Source organism: Anser anser (assembly GCF_964211835.1).
Source record: "Anser anser genome assembly, chromosome: 21".
NCBI classification, from domain to species: Eukaryota; Metazoa; Chordata; class Aves; order Anseriformes; family Anatidae; genus Anser; species Anser anser.
In genome coordinates this window covers 6,461,480-6,485,838 of record NC_139742.1, presented here as the reverse complement: position 1 = coordinate 6,485,838, position 24,359 = coordinate 6,461,480, and the positions used below count along the sequence as shown (strand labels likewise).

At 58.8% G+C, this 24,359-nt stretch overlaps 3 protein-coding genes across 5 annotated transcripts; 2 read left to right on the top strand and 1 right to left on the bottom strand.

The window, feature by feature from the left end:
- Positions 1–255: 255 nt before the first annotated feature.
- TRUB2 (TruB pseudouridine synthase family member 2) lies at positions 256–4,690 on the bottom strand. 2 transcript variants are annotated; one of them, XM_083807893.1, is made up of 8 exons: positions 4,559–4,690; positions 4,309–4,434; positions 4,158–4,232; positions 3,717–3,778; positions 3,329–3,410; positions 2,673–2,745; positions 2,052–2,188; positions 256–1,434 (listed from the first exon to the last, which is right to left on the bottom strand). In XM_083807893.1, the coding sequence occupies exons 1-8, from the start codon at positions 4,656–4,658 to the stop codon at positions 1,148–1,150; spliced, it is 942 nt and encodes a 313-aa protein (XP_083664019.1). In that variant the 5' UTR covers positions 4,659–4,690; the 3' UTR covers positions 256–1,147. The 2 variants fall into 2 exon arrangements, with proteins under 2 accessions (XP_083664019.1, XP_083664020.1); XM_083807894.1 differs by lacking the exon at positions 4,309–4,434 and having other exon boundaries at positions 4,559–4,688.
- COQ4 (coenzyme Q4) lies at positions 4,657–10,386 on the top strand (the record flags this gene model as incomplete). The annotated part of the gene is made up of 7 exons (XM_083807895.1): positions 4,657–4,804; positions 4,897–5,082; positions 5,503–5,599; positions 7,238–7,340; positions 7,686–7,815; positions 8,525–8,618; positions 9,065–10,386. 7 exons carry the CDS (start codon positions 4,657–4,659, stop codon positions 9,225–9,227), a joined length of 921 nt encoding a protein of 306 aa, XP_083664021.1. The 3' UTR covers positions 9,228–10,386.
- A 2,231-nt stretch (positions 10,387–12,617) lies between these two features.
- SLC27A4 (solute carrier family 27 member 4) lies at positions 12,618–23,738 on the top strand. Of its 2 annotated transcripts, none has more exons than XM_083807887.1 (13): positions 12,618–12,971; positions 15,859–16,025; positions 16,666–17,060; positions 17,761–17,919; positions 18,317–18,386; positions 18,495–18,586; positions 19,100–19,209; positions 19,635–19,844; positions 20,076–20,202; positions 20,382–20,519; positions 20,873–21,037; positions 21,504–21,650; positions 22,034–23,738. In XM_083807887.1, exons 1-13 carry the CDS (start codon positions 12,633–12,635, stop codon positions 22,189–22,191), a joined length of 2,277 nt encoding a protein of 758 aa, XP_083664013.1. In that variant the 5' UTR covers positions 12,618–12,632; the 3' UTR covers positions 22,192–23,738. The 2 variants fall into 2 exon arrangements, with proteins under 2 accessions (XP_083664013.1, XP_083664014.1); XM_083807888.1 differs by lacking the exon at positions 12,618–12,971 and adding an exon at positions 13,012–13,151.
- The last annotated feature ends 621 nt before the right edge of the window (positions 23,739–24,359 follow it).

The window sequence follows — 24,359 nt, the reverse complement described above, 5'->3', positions numbered from 1 at the left end:
CTTCAGGCCTGGACTCTACTACTGAGATGCTTCCCCACAGCCCCTCTTAGTGCTCCTCCCAGAGTTGCTCCTTATACTTTACGGGCTACCTCGAGGACAAAATATGCTCACCTTTACCCAAACCCAGCAGAGGAACAAATACCTTCTATTGCTTTCTAAGGTTTATAAATCTCTAGAAATTAGCAAGTCTGTAGTTTAGATATGTAGCTGGGAAAACACCACGTTGTAGCAGCAAGTATATCTTAAGAACTTTCATTTAAATTTATAAAGTTTATTTCTGCTAAGCCCAGTCAATATATAATGAGCTAATAGAGAACAACTGGTATTACAGAACTTAGTTTCATGGAAGAGCAGTACATACTGTCTGCAGGCAGCGGCTGAAGGGCAGGATACCACAGACCCCTGAATACCTTTGGTACTAAAAAAAAAAACAAAAAAAAAAAACCACTTTTGTTAATGATTGTGTGTGCTTTGTAAGTACTGCACCCTGTAACAGTGTCTTTCCCCTTGGGTCGCTTTCAGTTTTAGTTCTTAGGTTTAAATCATCTTTGTATCGGTCCTTTACAAGCCTCTTTGCCCACCACACACGCCTACTCTGTGTTATAACCATCTCCCTGTGTTGCTTCAAGTGAGCTGTGTTTTCTCCTGCACTGCCGCCTTCTAATCTGATTTTGGGCTCTTGTGTGTCTGAAAGTGGGGCTAATGGAAGGAAAACAGTCCTGCTATGAGAACGTGGGGGAAAATAAAAATTTGTGCAGTAGATAAGTTATGCTGCTGGTTGCAAGGAACAAATGAATCTGTGCAATCAAGGGAATACGCGGCTCTGTAAGATGCTGTCTGTATTTCCTGCTGCTAAACAATTTGGGAATGGGTTTCTATATCCCATGGCAACCTAATAATCCTGAAGTCAACAGGAATTTTGGCACCGCTAACTCCTGTTAATGAACTGTTTGCAATGCTTAAAAAAAAAAAAACAGATACAGCCTGTCAATGAAAAAATGCCTCTCTGATTAAAGTCATCTCAAGGCAAGGGTGGCAGTGAACTGCAATTAACCTCTTTCCTTCTGCTGTCCATCATTCTGTCAGCGTGCAGCTACGTTATTGTGCTACAGAGATTGCTTGCGGATGTTCCTTCCATAGCGCACGCTCAGCTGTCAGCAGCGTGGGCCATCTCAGCAGCCATCTTATGAACGCTTTTATCCTGATGGCCCAGCGTTTTCTCCAGCTCTGCTCTCACTTTCAGCTGACAGTCCGAAATTGCATTCCGTATGCTCTGCAGGTTCCACTGCGTTCTCAGGAGAGCGTCGTCCAGTGTGAAAACACCATCGCGTATTCTTCGCACTTGTGTGCACACAGCACATGATTTCAGCTCCAGACCAATCTCGTGAACTATTTTTCGGAGGTACTGCTGAGTCTCATGCACGCAGTGGATTTCTAGAAGATCAGAGAGATTCCTTTAGAACAGGCAAAGAGAAGGCACAAGCTCAGACCTTGTCCATAAATGCAGATGGCCCTCACACTTATGCTGAAAGAAGCAATTCAGTAGAATAGACTATTTAAGATACAGTACAGGTAGATTATGATTTTGTGGAATACTGCAGGATATCCCGGGTCCTCCAGAAATGAATATTTTAGAAAACAAACCCACGGATACAGAAGAATCGTATAGAGGTTTAGCTATTTTGAAGTGGATAAGAAGAGGGACCTTTGTAATAAGAGAAAAATGATGTGTGAGGAATAGGAGACAAACTGCAGAAAAGCAAACCATGCTTAAACACCCTCCCACGTCCCCTGAGCCGCGTTACACTAAAATACTGGTATAAGGAAGAACTTTCTCCCACAGGTATTTACTTTGCAAGATTTCTTGCTTCAGTCTAAGATCCTTTTGATCTTGGAAGCTACAAATCACGAAAGTCTACAGTGATTACTAGCTGATACAAGAGTTCCCACTAATTCATTTTGCATTGTTACTAGCAAGAAACTGAATTTTACCAATGTGTTTGCCATGATATATACTCAGACTTCCCCACTGCAGTTTGTACCAGTCCTACCTAGCTGGAATTCTGGAAGCGCAAACTGGAGGCATCGGATTGCTGTGATTATCGGTGGGCTCTTTCCCATGGGACGAATCAAACCATTGACAGCCAGCTCATACGCCTCTTGTGTTTTCATATCAATGTTAGAATGCCTGGAAAAGGAAAAAGGGAGCAGAGCAGACACTGAGTACTTCTCTTCAGTGGGATTCAAAATACACCCGCTCCCAATTAAAGCAGAGCTGCGCTTGTTATTAAAACTGCCTATGCATTAAGTTTTTGCATAATTTTAATGCTGTGCTATGTGTACTGTCAGTAGTGTAGCACAGATTAGGAGGGAGGTGCTTGGTCACATCTACAAGATATTTTTGTAGGTCCTGCTGTAGCTAATAGGTCCTAAAATAGCTGGAGATTTCAGAACACAAAAGGGACACTTAACTGCTGCCTCCAACCGGAGTGCAGAGCACTCCAAGTAACTTCTGTCTGTTCTCTGCACTCCAAGTAACTTCTGTCTGTTCTCCTTTAGCACTCCAACCTTTAAAGGCTTTGATTATGGTAAACAAAGTCACGTCATTTCTTTTAAAGATCAGCAAATGGCAGTCGTACCAGGGCAGCTGCATTTCCCCCCTGGATACGTACATCAGCAGGGCCTTATGATTTGTTCCTTGAATGACAGCGAGAATCCGTTCCAGCTTCTCCCTTGTGATATGATCTGCAAATATTAAGGTAGAAACAAAGTCTCAATTATCCATCCAGAAACTGGAAAGACAGCAGTCTGAAATGTGCCATCAGGGTATTACCATCCCTTTGGCAAGCAGTTACATCTAAATGGGCTGATGAGAACTGCTGGGAGGTGGCTTTAGCAGGGCAGAGTCAACTCTACTTGCTGTACCATGCTAATGTGCCAAGCAGCACAGCACTGCACTGCAAAGGAAGAATCATTTTTCTTAATTGATTTCAAGATGTTGGCTCCAGTTCCTCCTATCAAGTGTTTGAGGAGCCTCATTCAGCAAAAGCTTCCAACCGCTATCTCAAGACATGATTTATGGAGAGGTCTGGGTCTCACCCCATCCACAGCAACCACTGTGCTCAGGCCTCAGACTGCCCGTGTATTTATTGCAGTTGTATTCAGCACAGGTGGACTACGACGTCTGCAGCATGTGGGCTGCATGCATAAACACAGACTGGAAAGCATTTAGGGCATACCTTTTATCATTGTGCAAATTACCTGGTTGGATTCAGTTGAAATGCTATTTGTTTTGTTGGTTTTTAAATGTGTTTACTCAGTTCCTTACCAAATGTCGCCTTCTCTACTAGCTTCCCGGTGTCCGAGAAGTCCTCAGTAGCTTTACCAAACAGCCCACCAATGGTGTAAACCTTCAAGAAGAGCAAAGAATGTAATTTATCTAGGAAAGAGTGAGCAATGGAGTAGCAATACTGTACTGTGCAGCTGGCAGAACGTGCAAGCTGCTACGATGCTGGACAAAAAGATACCTGTGTCCTCTACGCATAGGCCACATGTGGATACTCACACGAAAGATGAAATTCTGGACCCAGAAAAGCTCTGAGAAGTGTCGGTGGGTTTGAGACTCAGACTCTGCCACAAGGCCAGCGGGGGCACTGGGCAGGGGGCAGCTGTGCCATTGCACTGGGGTGTTTTGAGCCCAGTCGGCCTACACCTACCTTGGTCAGGTGGCAGTGGTACCGGTCCGTGAGCAGCTTGTTCCCGTGGCCCACGCCAAGCACTGAAACACAGGAGAGAGGGGCACGTGTTATTCACCCTCACCTGCATTTAGGCAGCACTGCACGATCAATGATGCTTTTCTTCCCCTCCAGACAGGGCCAGGTCTCCTTAAAAGCGGTGCCTGAGAAGCACGGTTGGACTACAGGGCATAACTAACGGTGCCGCACGGACGAGCTCGGTGTCTCAGAAAGCCGCGTGTTGCCTCAGCGGGGTGGCAGCCCACCGCCGTCCCAGCGCTCCCAGCATCCCGCAACCCATTTTTCCCATGTTTAAGCATTTTTATTTTCCCCCTGGGCGGCGAGGCACGGCCGTCCGGCCCCGCACCACCCCAGCCCTCACCGCCTGCTCTCCCCGTGCCCTCGCAGCGGGCAGGGACCCACCGAAGACTCCGGAGGCCTTCACGTCCAGCCGGTGACCAGCGCCGACCTTCAGCTTCGTGAACCGGGGGCCTCGGACTGCGAAGGGAAGAAGCGGCGTCAGGACGGCCCCGCCACCCTCCCGGCACCCCCCACCCCGACCCCAGACCCTTACCGAGGGGGTGCTCGGCCAGCACCGGCACCCACGCGGGCACCAAGCCCGGCGCCCCACCGGCACCGGGGGCTGCGGGCAGGAAGCGGATGCGCTGCCTCGGGGGGGGCGCCGGGGCCTCGTTCAGCTCTGCCAAGACACCGGGGGGTCCCGGGGGGGGGGGGGGAAGGAAGAGGGATAAGAGCCGGGGACCCCCAGGAGGGTCCCGGTGCCCCGCGGGCAGCCCCCTCCGCGCCGCCCCCCCCCCGCTCACCGCGCAGCAGCCGAGCCCGCACCGCGTCCCGGACGCGGCACCACGACACCCCCGGGGGCTTGTAGACGGCGAAAAGCCCGGCGGGGGGGGGGGCCGCCATGCCGTGCCGAGCCGAGCCGGGCCGGGCCGGGCCGTGCCACCCGCTCCGCCCCGCCGGCTGCTTCCGGGGCGGGGGACGCGGCATGCTGCGGCGGGCGGCGGCGGCCGTGGGGGTCCCGCTGCTGCGGGCGGCCCCCGGTGGCCCAGGTAAGCGCCTTCCCCCCCCCCCCGCCCGTGCCTACGGCTCCGGAGAGCCCGGGGGGGCCCCGCCGGGCCCTGAGCCCCGCCGCTGTCCGCAGGCAGAGCCGGGCTGAGCCGCGGCAGGCCCTGGGCCGAGCGGCGGGAGGAGGAAGATGAGGAGGAGGAGGCGGAGGCGGAGGGGGGCTTCCCGCTGTACCCCGGGCACATCCCCACCAGCCCGCTGCAGAAGGCGCTGCTGGCTGCCGGCTCGGCGCTGGCGGCCCTCCGGGACCCCTACAGGCACGGTAAGGTGGGCTCCCTGCCCACGACCCCCGGTAACTCCCAGCAAATCCCACCCCGAGCCCCCCGTCCCCTGGTTGGTGCCCGGGGGGCTTTATTCCTTCTCCCGTCTCAGAAAGGCACAAGTGCAGGGCTAGGGCCTGGCATGGGGCTGTGGAAGGTGGCGAGGGGCCCCCAGCAGTCTCCTGCCAGCCCCTGGGGTGCCAGCAGCCCCATCCCGCTCCCCATCTCCCAGCCAGCAGCGAGGAGGAGCAGCCCCGAGGCCGAAGATCCTCACCAAGCAGGGATTTTCTTTGCCACAAGCTCCCCGTGTGATCCTGGCCGCAGGGATCGTTGCCCCGTTTCCTCACCTGCCGACCGAGGGTGGCACAAAACCAAGCACTTGCGCCCGCCGCTCGTGCGTCACTGCCCGCTCTCTCTTGCAGACATGGTGGCAGTCCTCGGGGAGACCACGGGCTGCCTGGCCCTGCCGAACCTGCGAGACAAGATGAAACACCACCCTGAAGGTTACCGCATCCTCCAGTGCGTCCCTGCGCATCCACACCCGTCCCTCGTCCCTGTCCCGCGTCCGTCTGTCCTTCCACCTCTCCCTCCCCGCCGTGGGTTGGGGTGAGGAGGGAGGTCGCCGCCGAGCCCATTCCTTGGGGCCTGTAAAGGGAGAGCCCCGTGCTCCCCGGCCCGCCAGGGACACAGGCATTTTGTTAGCTCCCAGCCTCCCGCTTGCTGATTTCGCTTCATTTTTAACAATCACGGGAGCCTGTGGCAGGTCCGGGGGCAGCAGCGCAGAAGCCCCTGGGCCCTGTTTCCACTGCTGTCTGTTCTGCTTCGCTGCTGTCACTGGCAGGTGCTGTCTCTCCTAGCTGCGATGAGATCCACGGACGCGGTGGGTTTTCTCCCCTGTGCCTGCTGCTGCATCTCCTTGCGTTGGAGGCTCCGTCTCCCCTGGTCTGCCTTCTCCTTGGGCACCTCCGTACTTTTTTCCAGGCACCCACGGCATCTCCTTAAGCTGTGAAATGAGGCCTCTTATCTTCCTAGATAAGACTTGATCGCTTTTGCTTCCATGTCTACAGGGACTCATTGAGCGTGACAAGGCTCAGGAGCAGGAGGGACTTAATAAGTCTCTTATTAACCACGATCTTACTGCTCGTTTGCTTTCCTTCTCCCTGCTTCTCATTATTCGTCACGCCTGCCGGTTGGGTGTTGTTCCACGAAGTGGCAGGGGAAGGCTGCCTCGTGTCATGTGCTTGTGCAGAGCCTGATCCTGCCTGGGGCTCTGCATGCCGACCCAGCAAAGCACGCAGAGCCCCAGGAGCAGGGGCTGTGCCCTGGGGAAACTGCCCAGAGCGAGGGCACAGCACAGACACCGAGGGCTGAGGAGCGACGATCCCACCCGTTCCTTGCCCTGCTGCAGCAGCAGGGATTTGCAGCAGTCTGATCTGTGCATGCGAGTATTTTTTTTTTCAAGCTGGTGAGGTCCCTTTGACACCAAACACACAAGGAAGTGTCTGCAGCCAAGGTAAAGCTGGTGCAGGTCCTGCTTATCTCCCTGGCACCTCCACTCCAGGAGCTAAGCAGTTCCTGGATCCACTGCGAGGCTTTTATCATGGGAAGAAATTGTCCTTTGCATGGAAATAAAAGGCTTTTGTTCAGTCCCAGGGCCGTGCGGTGCCTGTTTGCCAGCAACCTGGACAAGGAGACCTTTCCGTGCATGGCTGCCACGTGGCTGGCGATGAAAGCCCGAGCAGGAAAGAAACTAAACCTGCATTTAGAACAAATTCCCTCCCCTCTCTGGGGCTGTTCCTTTGAAGTCCTGGCTGCTTTGCAGGGGGCACTAAGGAGATCTGCTCCTGGGCCTGGCTGCCAGCCAGCACGGCGGTGGCTCGGTGAGGAGCAGACCGTGGTTCTTCCGACCAGAACTGCTGGAGGGGAGTGAGACGGGAGCTCCTAGTGCCAAGGCTTCGGGTTGAGCCCTTCGGCGATGATGTGTCCCGGCACGATGAGGGATGGGGCTGGCCCTGTGGGGAGCAGTCGGGGTCCATGCAAGGAAGATGCCCTGGGAGGGCAGAGGCAGGGATGGGGGGTTCCAGGTCCCCATTTCTCCAGCCCCCCCAGCCGTGGGGGTTTCACGGTGAGGCTCACTGACTTGCGTTTCCCTTTCAGGGAGCGGCCTCGCATCCGCCTCTCCACCCTGGACATGGACCGGCTGCGGGGGCTGCCGGACGGCACGCTGGGCCGCGAATACGTCCGGTTTTTGGAGGATAACGTGAGTGTGGGGTTTAATAGGGTGCTAATAGGTCTCTTGGGAACCTGTGCCAAGAGCACAGATGAGCTTTAGAGGGAGATTAGAGCCGCAGAGAAACCTGTAGGGCACCCTCAGGAAATGAAGGGGATTAGTGGGAATTGCGAGGCTGGGATGTGATGCAGGGTGTTGCGTGATGCTGGGTATGTCACGGGTGCTGTGCAGTCTGTGGGTTTTGTCTATGTCATTGACAGCCACATCATTAGGAGGTGGGAGACGTGCTGACGGGGAACTCATGTTGCTGTTTAACGACTGAGGCCAGAAGCTTGAGCTCTGGAGGGGCTGAACCGCACCTCTTTGCCTTTACAGAAGGTTTCTCCGGATACCCGCATGCCAGCCAAGTTTGTTGATGACGAAGAGCTGGCGTATGTGATCCAGCGGTACCGGGAGGTTCACGACCTGATGCACACCCTCCTGGGCATGCCCACCAACATGCTGGGTGAGCAGCCGTGGGCTCGGCGGTCTGAGCTGCTCAGCAAACCCCAGTGACGGTGTGCGGCCACCAGCCGCTCCCAGGAACCGAATGGGCCGGGCCGGGCAGATTCCCTGATCTTTCAGCCCAGAGAGGCACGTGGGAAGGTTTGCAGCATCGCTGTCCTGCACCAAGAGAGCACAGGACACGCACCCTCTGTCACCCTGCAGGGCGATGCACTGGTCGTGGGTGGGTGTTTGGTGCAGGACCCAGGGAGCGCTGTGTCACGAGCTCTGAGCACAGGCACAAGCTCCGGGGGTTCCTGGTTGTTCCTCAGCCACGTATCCCCGTGTCCTTTCCCCTCATTTTGTGTCTGACTCAGTGGCACATCACAAGCTGAGCCTTGCTGATGAGCCCGTGGGAACCGGCATTTCAGGTCTCTTAGGCTTTGGCTGAGACGGGACCGGGGTTGGAAACGGGCTTTCCCATGCTGAGAGACAGGGAGAGCCGTGCGGGGGAATCCGGGTTTAGCATCTCATTGCTAAAGGTCTGCAGGAACCCAGCCTGCTGGGAGGCCTTTCCCAAGCTGCTGGGGCATTGATGGCCCCGTGCTGCTCTCCCGGGGGTGGCTGCTGGGCTGTCCCTGGTGGGTAACACAGGAGGGGCCTTGTTCTGGCATGGGATCGCGCTCCCCGCCTGCTCCCTGCCTGCTCACTGCCTCCTTGCTTCCTCGCAGGCGAGGTCGTGGTGAAATGGTTCGAAGCCGTCCAGACAGGGCTGCCAATGTGCATCCTGGGAGCAGCGTTCGGCCCCGTCCGGCTCAACGCACGGTAGGCGCCGATGTGGTCCAACGAGGGAGGCTCTGCCCTGGGGATGTGCCAGCCTTGGTGATGTTTTCCAGCCCAGACTCTCCCGTGGGCTGTCAGCGGGTCCCTTCCCCACCGCACCAGGCAGGAGGAGCGGTGCCCAGCCTGGCTGCCCTCAGCCGGGCACGTTTGGAGCCAGCAGGACCCTTATGGTGCTGCTCCCTGCCCCAGCACATTTGTTTTGGTGGCCCAGCACAGTACGGGGTTGCCTGTTAACCTGAGTTCAGGCCTCAGGTTTGCTGCTGACTGTAACCTTCCCAGCTCAGTGTCCTCTTCAGCGCCTGAGTTTCCCCTATAAGATAAGCAAGAGGGATGCTAGAGGGGTGGAGGGGCACAGGGTTTGCATCTGCCTGGAACAGGGGCTTGGAGGAGAAAATCAAAACCAACATCTTCTGCATGCTTTGTTCCAGAAAACTGCAGGTCCTGGCTATGGAGCTGGTTCCCTGGGCGATTCGGAGCGGGCGCAATGCCAGCTGCATCCTGAACGTCTATTACGAGCAGCGCTGGGAGCAGAGCGTGGAGTCCCTGCGGGAGGAAATTGGCATCCTCCCACCCCCAGCTGTTCAAGTGTGAGAGTTCAAGCTACAGGGAGGGGCCGGGGGATCCCCTGTTGGCAGACAGCAACCACTCCCCTGCAGCACTCCATCTCCTCCTGCCATGCGAGCCCCGTGTGGCTCTGCCACCAGCTGCCCCTGTCCCAGGGCTGAGTTTTCTCCTGTCAAGAGCTGGCACTCTCCTGTTGGTAGAGGCCACGCTGCATCTCCCCCTGCCGTGACAAAACTTGACCCTTTGTGCTGTTTGTAATTTGGTGGAGAGATGGCAAGTCCTGCTGTGCTTTTGCCAGCTGAGTTTGGCTGCCCAGGTCCTGCTGGCAGCAACACTCTGGAACTGATGCTCTGAAATGCTGGGATGGGAAGGGAGCAGAGCTGGCGCAGAGCAAACCACCACTTTGGTGCTCTGCAGCTCTAATGCTGCACAGGTAAATCAGGTAAATCCTTCCTCCCTCCCTCCCAGGGGTTTACAGCCGTATGTTAGTGCTGGGTCGGAGCTAAACCTGTGATTTGCAGAGCAGCCCAGGGGCAGGTTTGGTGTGCACAGCAGCCAGGGCCGTGCTGGTGCCCAGCTCTGCTCCCATGGTGGATGAATACAGGCTGTGTTACCACACCGTGAGTGCTTTTTGCCTCTGAGAGCAGCTTGGCGGTGCTCAGGGAGTTCTTTCAGACACGGCTCACGCCCTGGCACGCAGGGAGAACATCGGTGTCCTGGTGCAGTGTGCTGTGGCCCGGGGCAGGGTGGCTCAGCCTGGCTCCTCTTTCCTCTCTAAAAGCAGGTGGGGAAATACCTCTGGATGTTATCCCTGCTGAATCTGCTGTTGGAAAGATCCCAGGCGGCCACTGGTCTCCCTGTAGTCCCTCCCCATCAAAAATGTGAAATCTGCATGATTGTACTGGGTTTTCAGTAGGAGTTGTCCCCCTGTTAGACAACAAAATGGCGTGATTGGGAATAAGGGGCTGAATCCTGGGAGAGCAGGAACAGAGGCTGCTGGGGTGGTTTGTGCTGGGCTGTCTGGGAGCTGATTGCTGTGTGGGTTAATTAAACAGCCACCCAGACTGCCAGTGGCTGGATTGCAGAGCTGTGAAATGCTTCGACAGAGAGCCACAAGGCAGGTGGGTCTCTGTATGTGGAGGATTGCTGTTGAAATTCCTTCTCGCTTAATAAAATCTGTGGTGGAGCCCGTGGTTTGTGATCCCTGTCCTTCCACTCGCCCTCCCCACCTTCCCGTCCGATGGGGAGATCTGACGTGGGTCTCTCATTCTTTGTGGTGGTGGCAAAGGCAAGCGGCCGGGCATGCATCCTGAGGGGGACAGGGGCACAAAGCGGGCTGCGGGCTGGGGTTGCCACATGGCCCGGTGCTCTGCGAATCCCCCGTCCCGCTCCTGGAGCAGCCTCGCTGCAGCTGGGATTTGCACATGGAGCTGGGCAGGGGAGGAACCAGGGCTGTGTTTAGGGGCAAGCCCAGAGGGATGGGCTTGCTTTCCACTGGGACTCCCCATTTTCAACCCTGGCTCTGACAAGGCCCCTCTGAAGCGGGTGCTAACGCCAGCACGTGGGCTGCAGTCGCTGCGAGCAGCAGGGCAGAGGGCTGGGATCCCACAGCATTGCCTGGAGGACGTGGCCGCGAGTCACCCCCAGCACTGGGGCAAAGAGGACGTGTGGGTGCCGCTGCCCCCAGGTGCACCCACGCCGCCGTCCTGCGGGGCAGGGAGTTCCTGTCCCTAACAAAAACACTAAGTCCCAATTCTGAGATGATTTCTTGTAATTTACAAAATACCCTCCCAGATTTTGTAGTCCTATTTCAAGCAGATAATAAAGGATATTTTATAAACATACAGAGTGAGTGGGGGCTGTCGTATCATACTGGTCAAGGTGAAAGGAGCGATTAGCCCTAAAACCGTACCCAGAAACATGCTTTTCTGCATCAGAAACGTGTTGGGGTTTTGAGGCAGTTAAACTGAAGGGAAGGGAAGATTCACCTCATCCAGAAAGCCACGAGCAGTGACTGAGAAGTGCAGGAACCGATGCTCCCAGAGCGTTTGGCTGCAGGTCGGATGGCCAGAGGCCTGTCCGCCATGCTCACACAGCGCCGGCAGTGCCGGGCTGCAGGTCGCCTGCTGGGCCGGTGCCAGGGCTGCACAAATAGCACGTAATATAATTTTAAACTGCATCTGTTCAGCCGCATCACTTAAGTGCCACCGTGGCTTCTGCTGGCCTTTACCATTGCTTTTCCTATCTGTAAGAATAGAGGTGGGGGCAGTGGAGGGAGCTAGCAGGGAGGATTTCGGCAGGCCAGGCACAAGCCCTGCAAAAATGTGTGGTTTTCAGGACGGATTTGCTGCAGACAAGTGGCAGCTCCACTACCACTGCCAGCGGGGGGCTGCCTGGCTGTCTGGGGACGCTGTACCCCAAATACCGATAGCCGGCACTGAAGGGGGTGACAGCTGCTGAACCATGTGCCGCCCCGCAGCAACTGCTGCATGTTTATTAAGCCAAGAGAGGGGCCGTGCCCCAAAACGCTCCTTCCCTGGCTCATTCCCACACAGTTCCCAATAGCAGTGGCATGGCTGATGCCGAGGGACACGCGGTGCCCTCAGCTCGAGACACCCCGCGGCCCCAAACTCAGCCTGGCCCCGCAGGCCGGCCTGTGGGGCAGCGGCGTGCCCGGTTTCGAGGAAGTCAGGCAGCTTCGGCTGTCGGCCTCCCGGTTTTGCCACATCACCGTGCTGGAGGGTTTTGTTGGGTTTTGTTTTGTGGGTTGTTGGTGGTTTTTTTTTTGAGGGGCGATGACGGAATCAGAAATACGCCAGGAATCCTGCACTAGCGGCTGCTGCCGATTTGCTGCCTGCTTTGAAGCGTCAGGGTGGTTTGTCGTTACGTCCAGACACGGAGAGGATGAATTTCATCCCGAACGGGAGATAAAGCCATGGAACAAGTGCGGGGATCCACCTCCGAGCCTGGAATAGCCTCATCCTCCGGCATCCGGCCCACATCTGTCCGGCTGCTGGCGCTGACTGACGGCAGCACCGCTGGCGCAAGCGGCTCCTCCAGGAGAGAGGAGGAGGTGGGGGGGCAAAAAGGGGGCTGAACCCCACCGTGTCCCCCCCGCCGTGTCCCCCGAACCCAAGGGGGCTTCAGCAGGGCCCGAGCCCTGTGGTGTGGGGCTGGAAGGGGGCTGTGAGGGCTGCCCCGCGCTTTCTCCCTGCTTGCTCCCCGCGCTGTGAGCGAGGCATGTAAAACAAGAGAAACCCCCTCGTTTTCTCTCGCAGAGCCGCGTTTTTCCCCCCCGGTGCCCTCGGGGGGGTCTCCGCGCTGATACCGGGGGGCCGGAGCCTCCCCCTCCCCGGGGGGCAAAATACGACTCTGGTGGGACTCGAACCCACAACCTTTGAATGACTCCCGTCACACCGCGCTAGAAGTCCAATGCGCTATCCATTGCGCCACAGAGCCGTCGGACTGCCCCGCCGCCCTCGCCGCCTTTTCCCCCCGCGCCGCGCCGCGCCCCCGCCCCTCCGGGCCGCCCCCGCCCCGCAGCCGCCGGTCCCGGTGCCGGTGCCGATCCCGGACCCGGGGCAGCCCCGGGACAGCTCCGGCCCCGCAGCCGCGGCGGGGCCGCGCCGAGGGCGGTGCCGGGCGGGACTACAACTCCCGGCGGGCCCCGCGGGGCGTGCCGCAGCGGCGGGCGGGCCCCGCTGCCGGCCCCGCTCCCGCTCCCGGTGGCGGTGCAGGTGGCCGGGCCGCACCGGAGCGCGCCGCAGCCCGGTAAGAGCCGGGCCCCTTCCCCTCCTCCTTCCGTTGCAGTTTCCCGATGCCGCTCCGGCCACGGGCACGGGAGCCCCACCCCGCTCTGCCGATGTCCCTGGGAGGCCCGGGGCTGGCGGGGGCCGCGGCCCTTTCGGGCGAAACCGGGGAGGCACCGGGGGTCCTCGGGAGGCGCTGCCGGTACCGGGGGGGGGAACCGGGGGAAGCGGGGGCCGGGGCCGGGCAGGGCGGCGAGGAGCGGCGGGGGCCGGGCAGCCGAGGCGGGGACTGCGGCAGCGAGGGGCTGGGGCAGGGCGGGGAGGGTCCCGGTGCCGCCGCCCGGTTGCCGTGTGCCCCCATCCCGGGCGGGTGGGAGCCCGGCGGAGGGGTGGTACCGGGGCTGCGGCCCCGGCTGGGGGCCCCGGGGAGCCTCCAGGCCTCTGCGGTTGGCGGGGTTGGGGCTGGGGCTGCTGGGGCCGGGCCCCGGGGGGTCGGTCCTCAGCCCGGCCTCCCCACCCGTGGCACCGGGTTTCGGCCTCGCCATCCCGCCCCCGGGGCCGGGGGGTTCCTCCTCGGGGCCTCCCGGCCGCCGCAGAGCTGCCTGCCCACGGTCGCCGCCTCTGTGCCCCTCGGTGCCGCTGGCGGCATGGCCTGCGCTGGGCTGAGCCGGCCCTTTCTCGACCCCAGACTGTTTGGAGGTCCCCCACGGTCTGCAGGGGCTCCGGGGGCTTCTTGGTGGTGGCCGGAGGGCTCCCGCCTTTGGGCTCGTGGTGGGGTTTGGTGCCCCAGAGGCCGCTTGCTGCCAACCCCGGCGTGGGGAAGAGCAGCGGGTAAGAGCCGGGGCTGGGGCGAAGGCCGGCTCCTTGCGGTGGAGGTGGGCGCTGGCCGGGTGGTGGTCACGGGGGTTCCTTGTGGGGCTGCGCACCCTGGAGACGTCGAGGAGGTGCCACCCGCCTGGGGGATCGCTTACGGGGAGCTCCTGCCCCGCGTAGGGTTTTGCCGGGGCCGGGTGAAGCTGCAGCATCTGGGGTCCCGCCGCCTGCCCCCAGCCCACGGCGGCTGCTCCCCGGGCTGAGCCCTTTCCCCGGCTCTCCTCGGCTTCCCGTGCCCAGGTGACGAGTCCCTGCGTTTTCCGTTGTGCCAGCCGCCTGCGGAGCTACGGGCAGCTCCGATTTTCCGTGTGCTGACGCGGCTGGACAAGAGCTGAATCCTTAAGGGCAGGCAGGACCCCCCCCGGCCCTGCCGTGCCCGGCGCTGTCGCGCTGCCTCTGCTCTCGCGGCCGGGGGCACGGGGCCTCGTGTGCTCGGCACACCGGCGTGCGGGAGAGATGAGAGCGGCGGATAAGAGGCGCCTGTCTGGGCCTGTCTCGCCTTCATGTGGGAGCCGAAATGCCTCGCTGCCCACGCGGAGCGTGCCCCCCCCCACCTGTCTCTCCCCGTCTGTGACCGAGGGGTTGGTGGTGAGCTGGGAGCTGCCCTGTTAAACTGAGCGGAGAGGCTCCTGGGGGTAAAAATACAGCGGGTCCTGCCCTGCTAAAGGGCCGAGGGGCTGTGGTGTGGGGCCTCAAGCCTGGGAACTGTTTGGTGGAGAGAGCTTGGAGGTGCTGGCGTGAGCGGGGATGTTTGGGCTGGGTTCTGCGGGCTGGGGGACGGCCCCATGGCTGGGAGCAGCGTCCTGAGCTCTGGTACATCCCGACCCGCTCCTGCCGGGACGTGAGGCAGTCACTGCGATGTGCCAGGGCGCGGTGACCGTGTGGCACTGCCTCGGCTCCTGCATCTCGTGTCATCTTGCATGGGGTAGCCCCGGAGTTGTAGCGTGGCTCCCGGCTCCGTGGGCTGTGGCAGAGCTGCCCAGGGCTGCCAGCTTTGGAGCAGTGAATTCATTTTCAAGAGGGAAAGGGAAATTACACGAATGTTTCCTTCCTCTGTGGCCCACGCTCCATGCCAGGAAGGACCAGTTTTATCTAGCAGCCCTTGGGGTGCTGGGGTCGTGTCACTGTCGTTTTCCTCTGCCTGATGCCGCTACGTGAAAAGAGCCTTTGCTAAAATGTGATCGCTGCCGAGTCCTGGAGCTGCGTGCGGGGAATCTTTGGGATGGGGACAGAGGAGCTGCTTGTTGGGGTCAGAAAAACCAGTGACTGCCCACGGGGCATGGGGACAGGGTCCCTGTGTGTCTGGAGGCAGGGACAGCCCCTCTTCTTCTGCCCCACTCCCGGCCTCGTGGCCCTCCGTCCGCTCGGCCGCGTCTCCAGCAGCGCCAGGCCAGGAAGCTGCCCGCTGACACGAGAGTTTACAAACACGAGCAGAGCTTAAAGGACGGAGTTTCCTGTTCCTGTCCGAGCTGTGCTGGGGAGCTGGTGAAGCTGAGCTCTCCGGCAGTCACGGCGGCTGTCCTGGAGCCAGGCGTACAGGGGAATTGATGCTGTGGGCCTGGGAGACGTGGGCTGTGGGGTCACAGGGGTGGCAGGGAGGGATTTGGAGCTGAGCTTTTCTGGGCTGGGAGTGAGAGCTGAGCTCACCCTGCCTGGCCTTGCCTTGGTGCCTCCTAAAATCTATACGGAGTCTGCTGCACAACAACACTTCCAAATCCGTGAAGTGACGTTATCCTGCATCTAATGCTGCTGGGATGGGTCTGTCCCTGGCTGGGGCTCCCAAATAGGAACGGCCAGGCTTTTGGTGAGCTCTAAGCAGTGCTGCGCCGTGCCAGTGGCTTACCTGGCGCCTGTGGCCAGGCTCTGGTAACGTTACACCTGCAGGAGGTCTGGCCTGCTGTGTTACGTCCTCGCTGCGAGGAGCAGCAGTGATGCTGGGAGCCTTGGGGGCTGCTAATGCACCCCCTGCCCGTGGGTTTGCTGTCGCCGAGTCCGGGGTGCATGGGTTGATCTCTGTGGTTTCTCTCTCCCTGCAGGCCACGATGCTGCGTCTGGCGGCCTTCGCAGCGCTGCTGCTGTTCTTCAGGGTCAGCCTGGAGCTGTCCTGGGCCCAGGCCATCCCTGCGCTCTTTGTCTTCTACCTGGGATCCGGGGGATGGGACTTCTTCCTCATATTCATCAAGACAGTACGAAGGGATGTCACGTAGGTGTCCTGGCTGGGGTGGCCCAACTGCTTTGCACTGGGGCGTGCGAGCGCAGCCCCCGGCTCCCTGCACAGCTCTGGCTTTCTGCTGGCACCCAGCCTGCAGATCTCCCTGGCACCTCCTTAGATTCCCTCTGCCGCGCCCAGATGGCTCCAAACTCTCGGTCAAAGTTTTCCCAGGAAAGATAGATTTCAGCTGAGCTCTGAAATCTAGTGACTGACCTTGTCCTTGTACTTCATTCTGTCCCTAAAACTGCTGGCACGGCACTAGGGGCCTGGGCAGGGTTGGCTGGTACCAGGCTGTGCCAGTACCTGGCAAAGATGTGGCTGGTGGGGAGTGGTGGCACCTCTTGGAGAGCCCCTGAGGCTCCAAGGTGTCCCTTTAAGAGGGACATCCTTGTCTGCAGCCTTCCACAGCACCTCTGTCCTTGGCCTCCTGGCTTTTCCAGAGGGCTTCTGCCTATGTCCACACTGTTTTGGGGAAGCATCCAGAGCTGCTGCTGGCCTAGAGTAAGGCCTTGAGCAGCGCTGGGCTGTTGCAGCTCCAAGCAAGGTCTCCGTGCTGTGCCGGCTTTGATGGAGGAAGTCTTCTTACAGGGTTCACTGAGCAGCTTCCCTCTTGCTCCCCTTTTTTTGGCAGCACGGGGCTGGTCCTGTTGCGGGTGAAGTGGCAGGTGTGGAGGCACGTGAAGGAGAAGAACACAATCGCCAAGATCTTCCAGAAAACCGCGAGCAAGTACCCAGAGAAGACAGCGCTGATCTTCCAAGGCACCGGCGAGAGCTGGACTTTCCGGCAGCTGGATGAGTACTCCAACCAAGTGGCCAATTTCTTCTACGGCCAAGGCTTCCGCTCCGGCGACGTGGTGGCTCTGTTCATGGAGTCCCGCAATCAGTACGTGGGGCTGTGGCTCGGCTTGGCCAAGATCGGGGTGGAGACGGCCCTGGTGAATTCCAACCTGCGCATGGAGGCCTTGCTGCACTGCATCACCATCTCCAACTCCAAGGCTGTGGTTTTTGGGGTGGAGATGACGGAAGGTGAGGGGCAGTCACGTCCCTTCGGGCTGGGTGGGGAGGGGTCTGTGGATTTAGTGCTTATTTCCTGCGGGAAATAGAGCTGGAATCTGGAAGAGAGCGTGCAGCTGAATTATCAAGGAATTGGTGTCTGTCCCTCCCCTCCCACCTCGGTCCCATTGGCCACGGGGCAGTAGCTGGCGATGGGCAGGTTCCGTGCACTGCCTGGCTCCCAGTCAGGCCCGTGTGGGTGTGAGGATCCTGCCTCGTGCTCCAGGTGCCCCTCGGGTCTGTTCCCTGCCTGGAGCCCCGGGCCAGGCCGGGCCGGGCCTGCCGTGCTGCGAGGGACGAGCCTCCCCTTGCTCTCCATGGCTGGTAGCCACATCCCCGCAGCACCTCGGCTCCAGCTCCTCGTGTCTCAGCCCACACCCCTGGGGCTGTGGTGTCAACAGACCTCTTGGCACCCAGGAGGTTTTGGCTAGGGAGAGGTGGAGAACAGGATCTTCAAGTCTCTGAAGGAGCCTGGGCTGTGGCCCCAGCATCTGTTAAACATGAGAACAACATCTGCCTGGGAGGGCTGTCAGGGCTTTTGGGACATTGCTGAGCACAGCGGGGGTGCTGCTACCCGGGGCATTGTCTTCCTGAGACCGTGTGCGAGGGCTGGGTGTCTCGGTGCTGTACTCACCCTGTGCTCTTTCTCCACTTCTCTTCCTTACTTTCTCAGCTATGCAGGAAGTCCAGGCCTCCCTGGAGAAGTCTATCCATCTCTACTGGTCAGGGGAAGGAAGCCCCGAGTCTGCACTTTCTGGTGGAAAGCACCTGGACCCCCTCTTGCAGACGGCCCAGCGGCACCAGCCAACCCCCCCCGACAAGGGCTTCCTCGGTACGTGGTCAGCTTCTGGGAGCCAGGTTCAGGGTGGTGTTTCTGCAGGTTTCTGGTGTCTTCAGCTGGTTACAACACCAGCGAGAATATCTGCTCAGGATGCTGAGGGCAGGCGTCTGCAGCAGGGCCTGGGGCATTCGAGGGGGTCTTACTGCAGTGTCTGAAGCCCAGCTGTGTGTGGAGCAGTGTCGTGTTGTGCCCTCCGTGTGTCCAGCAGGCCTGATCCTGCCAAGGGTGAACCCAGCACGCTCTTGGTGCTGTCACGTAACCAAGTTTTGGCTCAATTGGCATGAGCAGAGTGTACAGTTTGACTTGTCCCCTCCTTCTGCTTCAGCCAGCTGCTAGACTGGTTGCAGTGGTGCTGGGTACGTGACCTTGTGTCCTCATTGCTCTCCAGATAAACTCTTCTACATCTACACCTCCGGCACCACAGGGATGCCCAAGGCTGCCATCGTGGTGAATTGCAGGTGAGGCCGCGGGCAGGGGCTGTGGGGGGGATGGGAGCTGAGCTCTGCCCCGCTGGCACCAAGCCCCCGGCCCTGCTGCTGAGGTGCCCCTTGGTTCTCACACCCCAGGTACTTCCGCATGTCCAGCCTGGTTTTCTACGGTTTTCGCATGAGGCCCGATGACGTGATGTACGACTGCCTCCCGCTGTACCACGCTGCAGGTAACACGTGCCCCACGGAGCCCTGCTTGTCTGGACTTCCCTTCCCCTCCGCCAAGCCCGGGGCTCAGGCTGGGGGCTGGTGCAGCCCCGATCTCTGCCTCAAAGAGGAGCTGGCTGCTGCTGGCAGCATCTGACCCGAGGCTTTTCTCTTTATCTGAGAGCAAGGAATCGATCCCACTGACCTTTGGAGTGGGGGAGTGGGTGTGTGGGTGGGCAGCTATCCCAGCTCTTAGCCTGGCTTTGGAATAGCTGCATTGTGTTGCTGCCCCACGTGAAAAGTCACGAGGAAGCAGAAGCAGTGCCCACCTCACTCGCTGAGATGTAAGATGTCTGGGCACGGAGCGCCGCCCCTGGTGTCGCTGTCATGCTGCCCCGTGTCTCCTCCCCGGTGCCCAGCGTCACTTTGGCCGGATGAACGCCCACCTGCTGTGAGCCAGCGCGTGGCGTGTGCGTCGCCCTGCCTGGGTGGGAGGTGTGTGGGGACTGAGGGCTTCCTTGGCTGCCTCTCCACAGGGAACATCGTGGGGATTGGGCAGTGCTTGCTGCAGGGCATGACGATCGTCATCCGCAAGAAGTTCTCGGCCTCGCACTTCTGGGAGGACTGCGTGAAGTACAACTGCACGGTGAGGCCGCGAGGCAAGGGGCCGGGTGGAACTGGGGACAGGAGCCTGGGGATCTGTGTCAAGCTGGGGCGAACCCGCTGATGCGAGGGGGGAGGCCTGGACTCGTTCTGCCTGTCTGTCCTGAGCTGCCTTCCAGCGTGGTGGAGCTGCATCCTTCCCCCCTCTAGTTATCATTCCACGTTTCCAAGTCCTTCCTGTGCTCCAGTGTTAACCAGAAGGTTTTGGATAGATTTTATAGACTGGAGGAGTGGGTTAAGCAGGGATGGACAGGCAGGGGACAAGTCAGTAAGACTCCTGGATTTTACCACAGCCTCTTTAGGGGACTCTGTGCACGTTGTTCCATTCCTACCTGCCCTGACGAGCCCCTACATATCCCAGGGCCTGGTGCAGGGTCCTAATGTGTCCTTCCTCTCTGTCCCCCCTAGATCGTGCAGTACATCGGGGAGATCTGCCGCTACCTGCTGAACCAGCCCTACCAGGAGGTGGAGCGGCAGCACCGGGTGCGCATGGCGCTGGGCAACGGGCTGCGGGCTTCCATCTGGCGGGAGTTCATGGCCCGCTTCGGCATCGCCCAGGTGGCCGAGTTCTACGGGGCCACCGAGTGCAACTGCAGCCTGGGAAACTTCGACAACAACGTAAGGCCCTGCCGCCTTCCCCCTGCCCCAGAGCGTGCCTGCTGGCCTGGCAGGGTTTGAAACCCAGCAGGGCTGTTTGGTTCTGGTTTGGCACGCGTTAGCATCTGCCTGCAGGGTTTTGGCTGTGTGGTGTGGTGCCAGCTCCCCGGTGTGCTGGATGTACGCATTCTGCGGGTTTGGGGCAGGAGAGACATCCCTGCTGCCCGTGGCTCTGAGCGCCTTCTGTCCTAGGTTGGGTCCTGCGGCTTCAACAGCAGGATCCTGCCAGGGGTGTACCCCATCGGCCTGGTGAAAGTGGACGAAGACACCATGGAGCTGATCCGGGGGCCAGATGGTGTCTGCATCCGCTGCCAGCCAGGTAAGGGCAACCACAGGGATAGGTCTCCTCAGCCCTGCGTGAATCTTTTGTCACGTAATCCGTGATAATTTAGCTAGGTTTGAGTCCCTGCTTGGTTAAACTGCACCGATCCTGTTAAACCTTCTGTTTTTTCTTGGCCGTGGGTGGTCACTTCCCCCATTCACCCCTTCTCTCCGCAGGGGAGCCGGGGCAGCTGGTGGGCCGCATTGTCAAGAGCAACCCCTTGCAGCACTTTGATGGCTACCTGAATCAGTCAGCCACCAACAAGAAAATCGCCAGGGACGTGTTTACAAAAGGGGACGCTGCCTATCTCACAGGTGAGGCGAGCGGGGCCCTTGTGTCTGCCGAGAACAGAGTGAGAGTTTGCTCAGAGAAGCTGTGGATGCCTCATTCCTGGAGGTGTTTAAGGCCATGTTGCAGGGGGCTTTGAGCAACCTGATCTAGTGGGAGGTGTCCCTGCCCGTGGCAGGGGCGTTGGAATGGGATGATCTTTAAGGTCCCTTCCAACTCAAACTATTTCATTATTCTATGATGGGGTACTTGAGTGCGCCTGGGGACTGTCCCAGCCTAGTGGTGCTACCCTGAGATGATCCGGGGAAACACCTAGCCCCTCTGACACCTTTTTTCTCTTTTTTTTTTTTTTTTTTCCCAATTCCTCTCTTTCCTGTAGGGGATGTCCTGGTGATGGATAAATATGGCTACATGTACTTTCGGGACCGCACTGGAGACACATTCCGCTGGAAGGGGGAGAACGTCTCCACTACGGAGGTGGAGGGGACGCTGAGCCGCATCCTCAGTCTGACGGACGTTGTTGTTTATGGGGTGGAGATCCCAGGTAACTGAGAGGGGAGAGGACGATCAGCAGAAGCGTGCAAGCCTGTGGTAACTGAATATGTGAGCGTGTCCTGCTTGTCCAGATTGATGTGTCCTTTTGCAAGAGGCTGGACTGAGGCTCCCCGTCGGGGAGCTTGGAAGAGGCCACTGGGGATGTGACTGTCAGGAACCAGAAGGTTCCCTCCCTCAGGCTGAGGTTTGGCCTGATTCTGGCTGCTTTGGAAGGACCCTGTGTCCTTCCTGGACAGGCTACACGTGCCTCCTATGGGAGGAGGTGACCATGACCGCGGGGTGTCGCTGGTAGCCTTAGCTGCAGGGTGGTGACACAGGCGGTGACACAGCAGGACATGTCAGTGCTTCAGTACCAAGCAGGGCCTGTGCCAGAGGCCTCAGTGATGTGGGGCAGACAGAAGTGGTACTGCGGGGACGGTGTGCTCAGGTACTCACCCGTCTTTTCTGCCTCTCAGGTATTGAAGGGAAGGCAGGAATGGCAGCCATCGCTGACCCGGACAACTCTTGTGACTTGGAGAGCTTTGCCAGCGAGCTGAAAAAGGCCCTGCCGCTGTACGCGCGGCCCGTCTTCCTTCGGTTCCTGCACGAAGTCTCCAAGACAAGTGAGCTGCAGCGTGTGCTCTCGTACAGGGCATGCAGCTGGGGGAGCGTGGAGGGGGGCACGGTGTTCTCCTCTGCCTCGCATGGGTGCGGGGGCTGATCTGCAGCGGGGTCAGCACTGGGATGGAGCGCACCCGCTCCATGGAGACCTTCGCCTTACCAGCTCCTCTGGTGCTTTGGGGACTTGGAAGTGCGAGGCTGAGTCTGGGGGTGGCAGCTGACACTGGGGTGCCTCGGGGGGGGGTGGCAGCTGCTGAGCCCGTACCCTGCACAAAGCTGCCCACCCTGCGGTGTGCCGTGTGGTTTGGCAGCAAGGCACAGCGCAGCCTGGCAGGAGTGTGTGCAGCCTACAACCCCTCGCTCCCTCTTCTCTTCCCCGTGACAGGCACCTACAAATTCCAGAAGATGGAGCTGCGTAAGCAGGGCTTTGACCCCTCGCTGGTGAAGGACAAGTTGTACTTCCTGGACTGCAGGCAAGGCCGCTACCTGCCCCTGGACCAGGAGGCGTTCAGCAGGATCCAGTCGGGACAGCAGAAGCTGTAACCAGTGGGGCTCGAGCAAGGCACCTCCCCAAATCCTGCTGGGGGAGAGAGGGCAGGGCAGGCACTGGGGGGAAAAAAGGTTCAAGGAGCGGTATAAAGGCACGCTAGAGATTTTATTTAACGAGTTTTACAGATAATGGGTTGGGGGAATGCAGGGGGGACTGAGGGGAGGGGGATGGTTACATACCAAAGCATAGACTCATTATGGCTTTATTTTCTACTTGGTACAGTGGTGGCGGTCCTGTGCCACGGGAGGGGCAGGGCCCCGGCCAGTTGAGGAGGAGTGGGGTGTCCTTGCCATTCCATTTTGCTTTTCCTGTCCTTCCCTCCCTTTCCCCCCTGCCTGCAGCAACCCTTCCTTGTGAAGGCCATGAAGGGACCAGTGCTGGGCTCTTTCCCCACTCTTCCACCATGCAGCCAGCTCCTCCTTGGCACAGGGCCCCAACTGCCAGAGGGAAGCTGGGTGCCAGGCGCATCCCCTACCCCTGCGTGGCCCACTGGTGTCGTGTTTTTGCTGTGAATCAGGGGAGCAGGGTAGTGCTGGGCTCAGGAGAGGGAAAGGGATGTGTTTCTACCATGCCTTGCTCTCTTCTGGGGATGACATTTCTATTTTTCACAATCACACGCACATTATATTATATACATATATAGATATATATTATACATGCTGACTTTTTTTTTCCAATCTTAATTTATTGTCTGTACTTTTGAATGTGTCCCGGGTTTGTGCAGTAGAGGGAGGGGCATCCCAGACCTGTCCTCTCTTGGAGAGCCCTTTTCTCTCGCAGGGAGATGAGACGCTCGTCTGGGACTGATCCTCCTCTTCCAGCTTGGGCGCAGCCATGTATGTCCTTGTGGCCTTGCTCCGTGGTGAAGGACATGAGCGACCCCTGCTATCTTGTGGACACTTCTCTGGGTCTCTTACTTCCACCTTTCATGGATGCAGCTTTGTTTTGTGCACCTTCATCCTTGCAGAAAGCAGGTGGACAAGTGGGAATGAAGGGTCTGGTTTGCCTTTGCTTTGACCTACTCAGCACTTTGGGATCACAGAGAAACTCTTGGGGCTTTCCTGCTGCGATGTCTGTGCCGTGAACACAGGAGAGGCAACTTGCCTAGAGAGGAGAGAGTTCTCCAGAAGGTTGTCTCTGTGACAGCCTGACTTCGTGTGCTCTGCATCCCTTCCTGCAAGAGCTCTCCCCATCTCCACTGCAGGAAACAGGCCTCTGAACTGAAATGTCCATGTTAAACACCTGACTTGTGCTATGTGAATTCCCTGTGTTGTCTGATGTGATGCAGCCTTAGCAGCGATGTCTGATTCCAGTACTCGGAGACCATGCAGAAATGTCCATTCCTGAGAAAACTCGGGGTTGGGGTTAATTCTCTTTTTTTTACTGTTTGTTTTTATGCTTTCAGCAGGGTTACTCCTTAAAATGACATCTGCCTCTTGCAAGGGCAGGGTGTGTCTGCTCTTCTAGCTGTGTTTCCACACCAACGTACCTGCCTGCCCCAGTCTGTCCTGTCCTCACAATTAAATGCGAGTATGGGCTATGCTAGAGTGTCCTACCTCTTGCTTGTGCAGTCCTGCAGTGTGTGGGAGCAGGGAACTGCTGGTTTGGGAAGTGGGAGCTGCCACCCCAGAGCGCGACCTCCCTGTGCAGACTTGAGCTCATTTTGGGGCAGGAGGCAGCAAGTTCTTTGCTGCTGGGTTCAATGGCTGTGTGAAAACCTGTTGGTGAGACCCTCCCCAGGTCCCTCCACTTGCTCCTCCTTTTTCCCAGACCTGTTCCCAGTTTGTTCTGGGCCAGTTCTCCTCCTTTACTTTGGCATGTCTGGCTCCTCTTGCTATCTCCTGCTCTGTTTCCATTCCCTGCTTGTTCCTCTCCCCACATTTGCCATGCTTAATCCCCTTCCATAGCTTAATCTCCCTTCCAGACCTTCTCCATCCAGCCCTGGGGAGGGATAATATTTAGGGGCCTGTTTGTGGCCGCTGTAGGGGACAGCAGTGCAGCACTGCCTGTCAGCCCGGCAGGTGCTCAGGTCCCACTTTTGGACCCTGTTCCTCTCTCAGCCTGCCGGTGGAGGGCAGGCTGGGCACAGCAAACATCTCACATCGGGGGGGGCCTCCTTAGGCTGGGTCTAAGCCCCCAGGGAGGTGGCGGTTTGGGGCTG

What these genes read in the sequence shown, in the direction of transcription:
- SLC27A4 (XM_083807887.1), top strand. Translation starts at nt 12,633, where the DNA reads ATGCGCTATCCATTGCGCCACAGAGCCGTCGGACTGCCCCGCCGCCCT. An exon ending in GCGTGAAGTACAACTGCACG is followed by an intron (nt 19,210 to 19,634) that starts GTGAGGCCGCGA and finishes TGTCCCCCCTAG; the next exon opens with ATCGTGCAGTACATCGGGGA. An exon ending in TTATGGGGTGGAGATCCCAG is followed by an intron (nt 21,038 to 21,503) that starts GTAACTGAGAGG and finishes TCTGCCTCTCAG; the next exon opens with GTATTGAAGGGAAGGCAGGA.
- TRUB2 (XM_083807893.1), bottom strand. Translation starts at nt 4,658, where the DNA reads ATGGCGGCCCCCCCCCCCGCCGGGCTTTTCGCCGTCTACAAGCCCCCG. An exon ending in GCTGGCCGAGCACCCCCTCG is followed by an intron (nt 4,233 to 4,308) that starts GTAAGGGTCTGG and finishes TTCCCTTCGCAG; the next exon opens with TCCGAGGCCCCCGGTTCACG. An exon ending in GAAGGCCTCCGGAGTCTTCG is followed by an intron (nt 3,779 to 4,157) that starts GTGGGTCCCTGC and finishes CCTGTGTTTCAG; the next exon opens with TGCTTGGCGTGGGCCACGGG.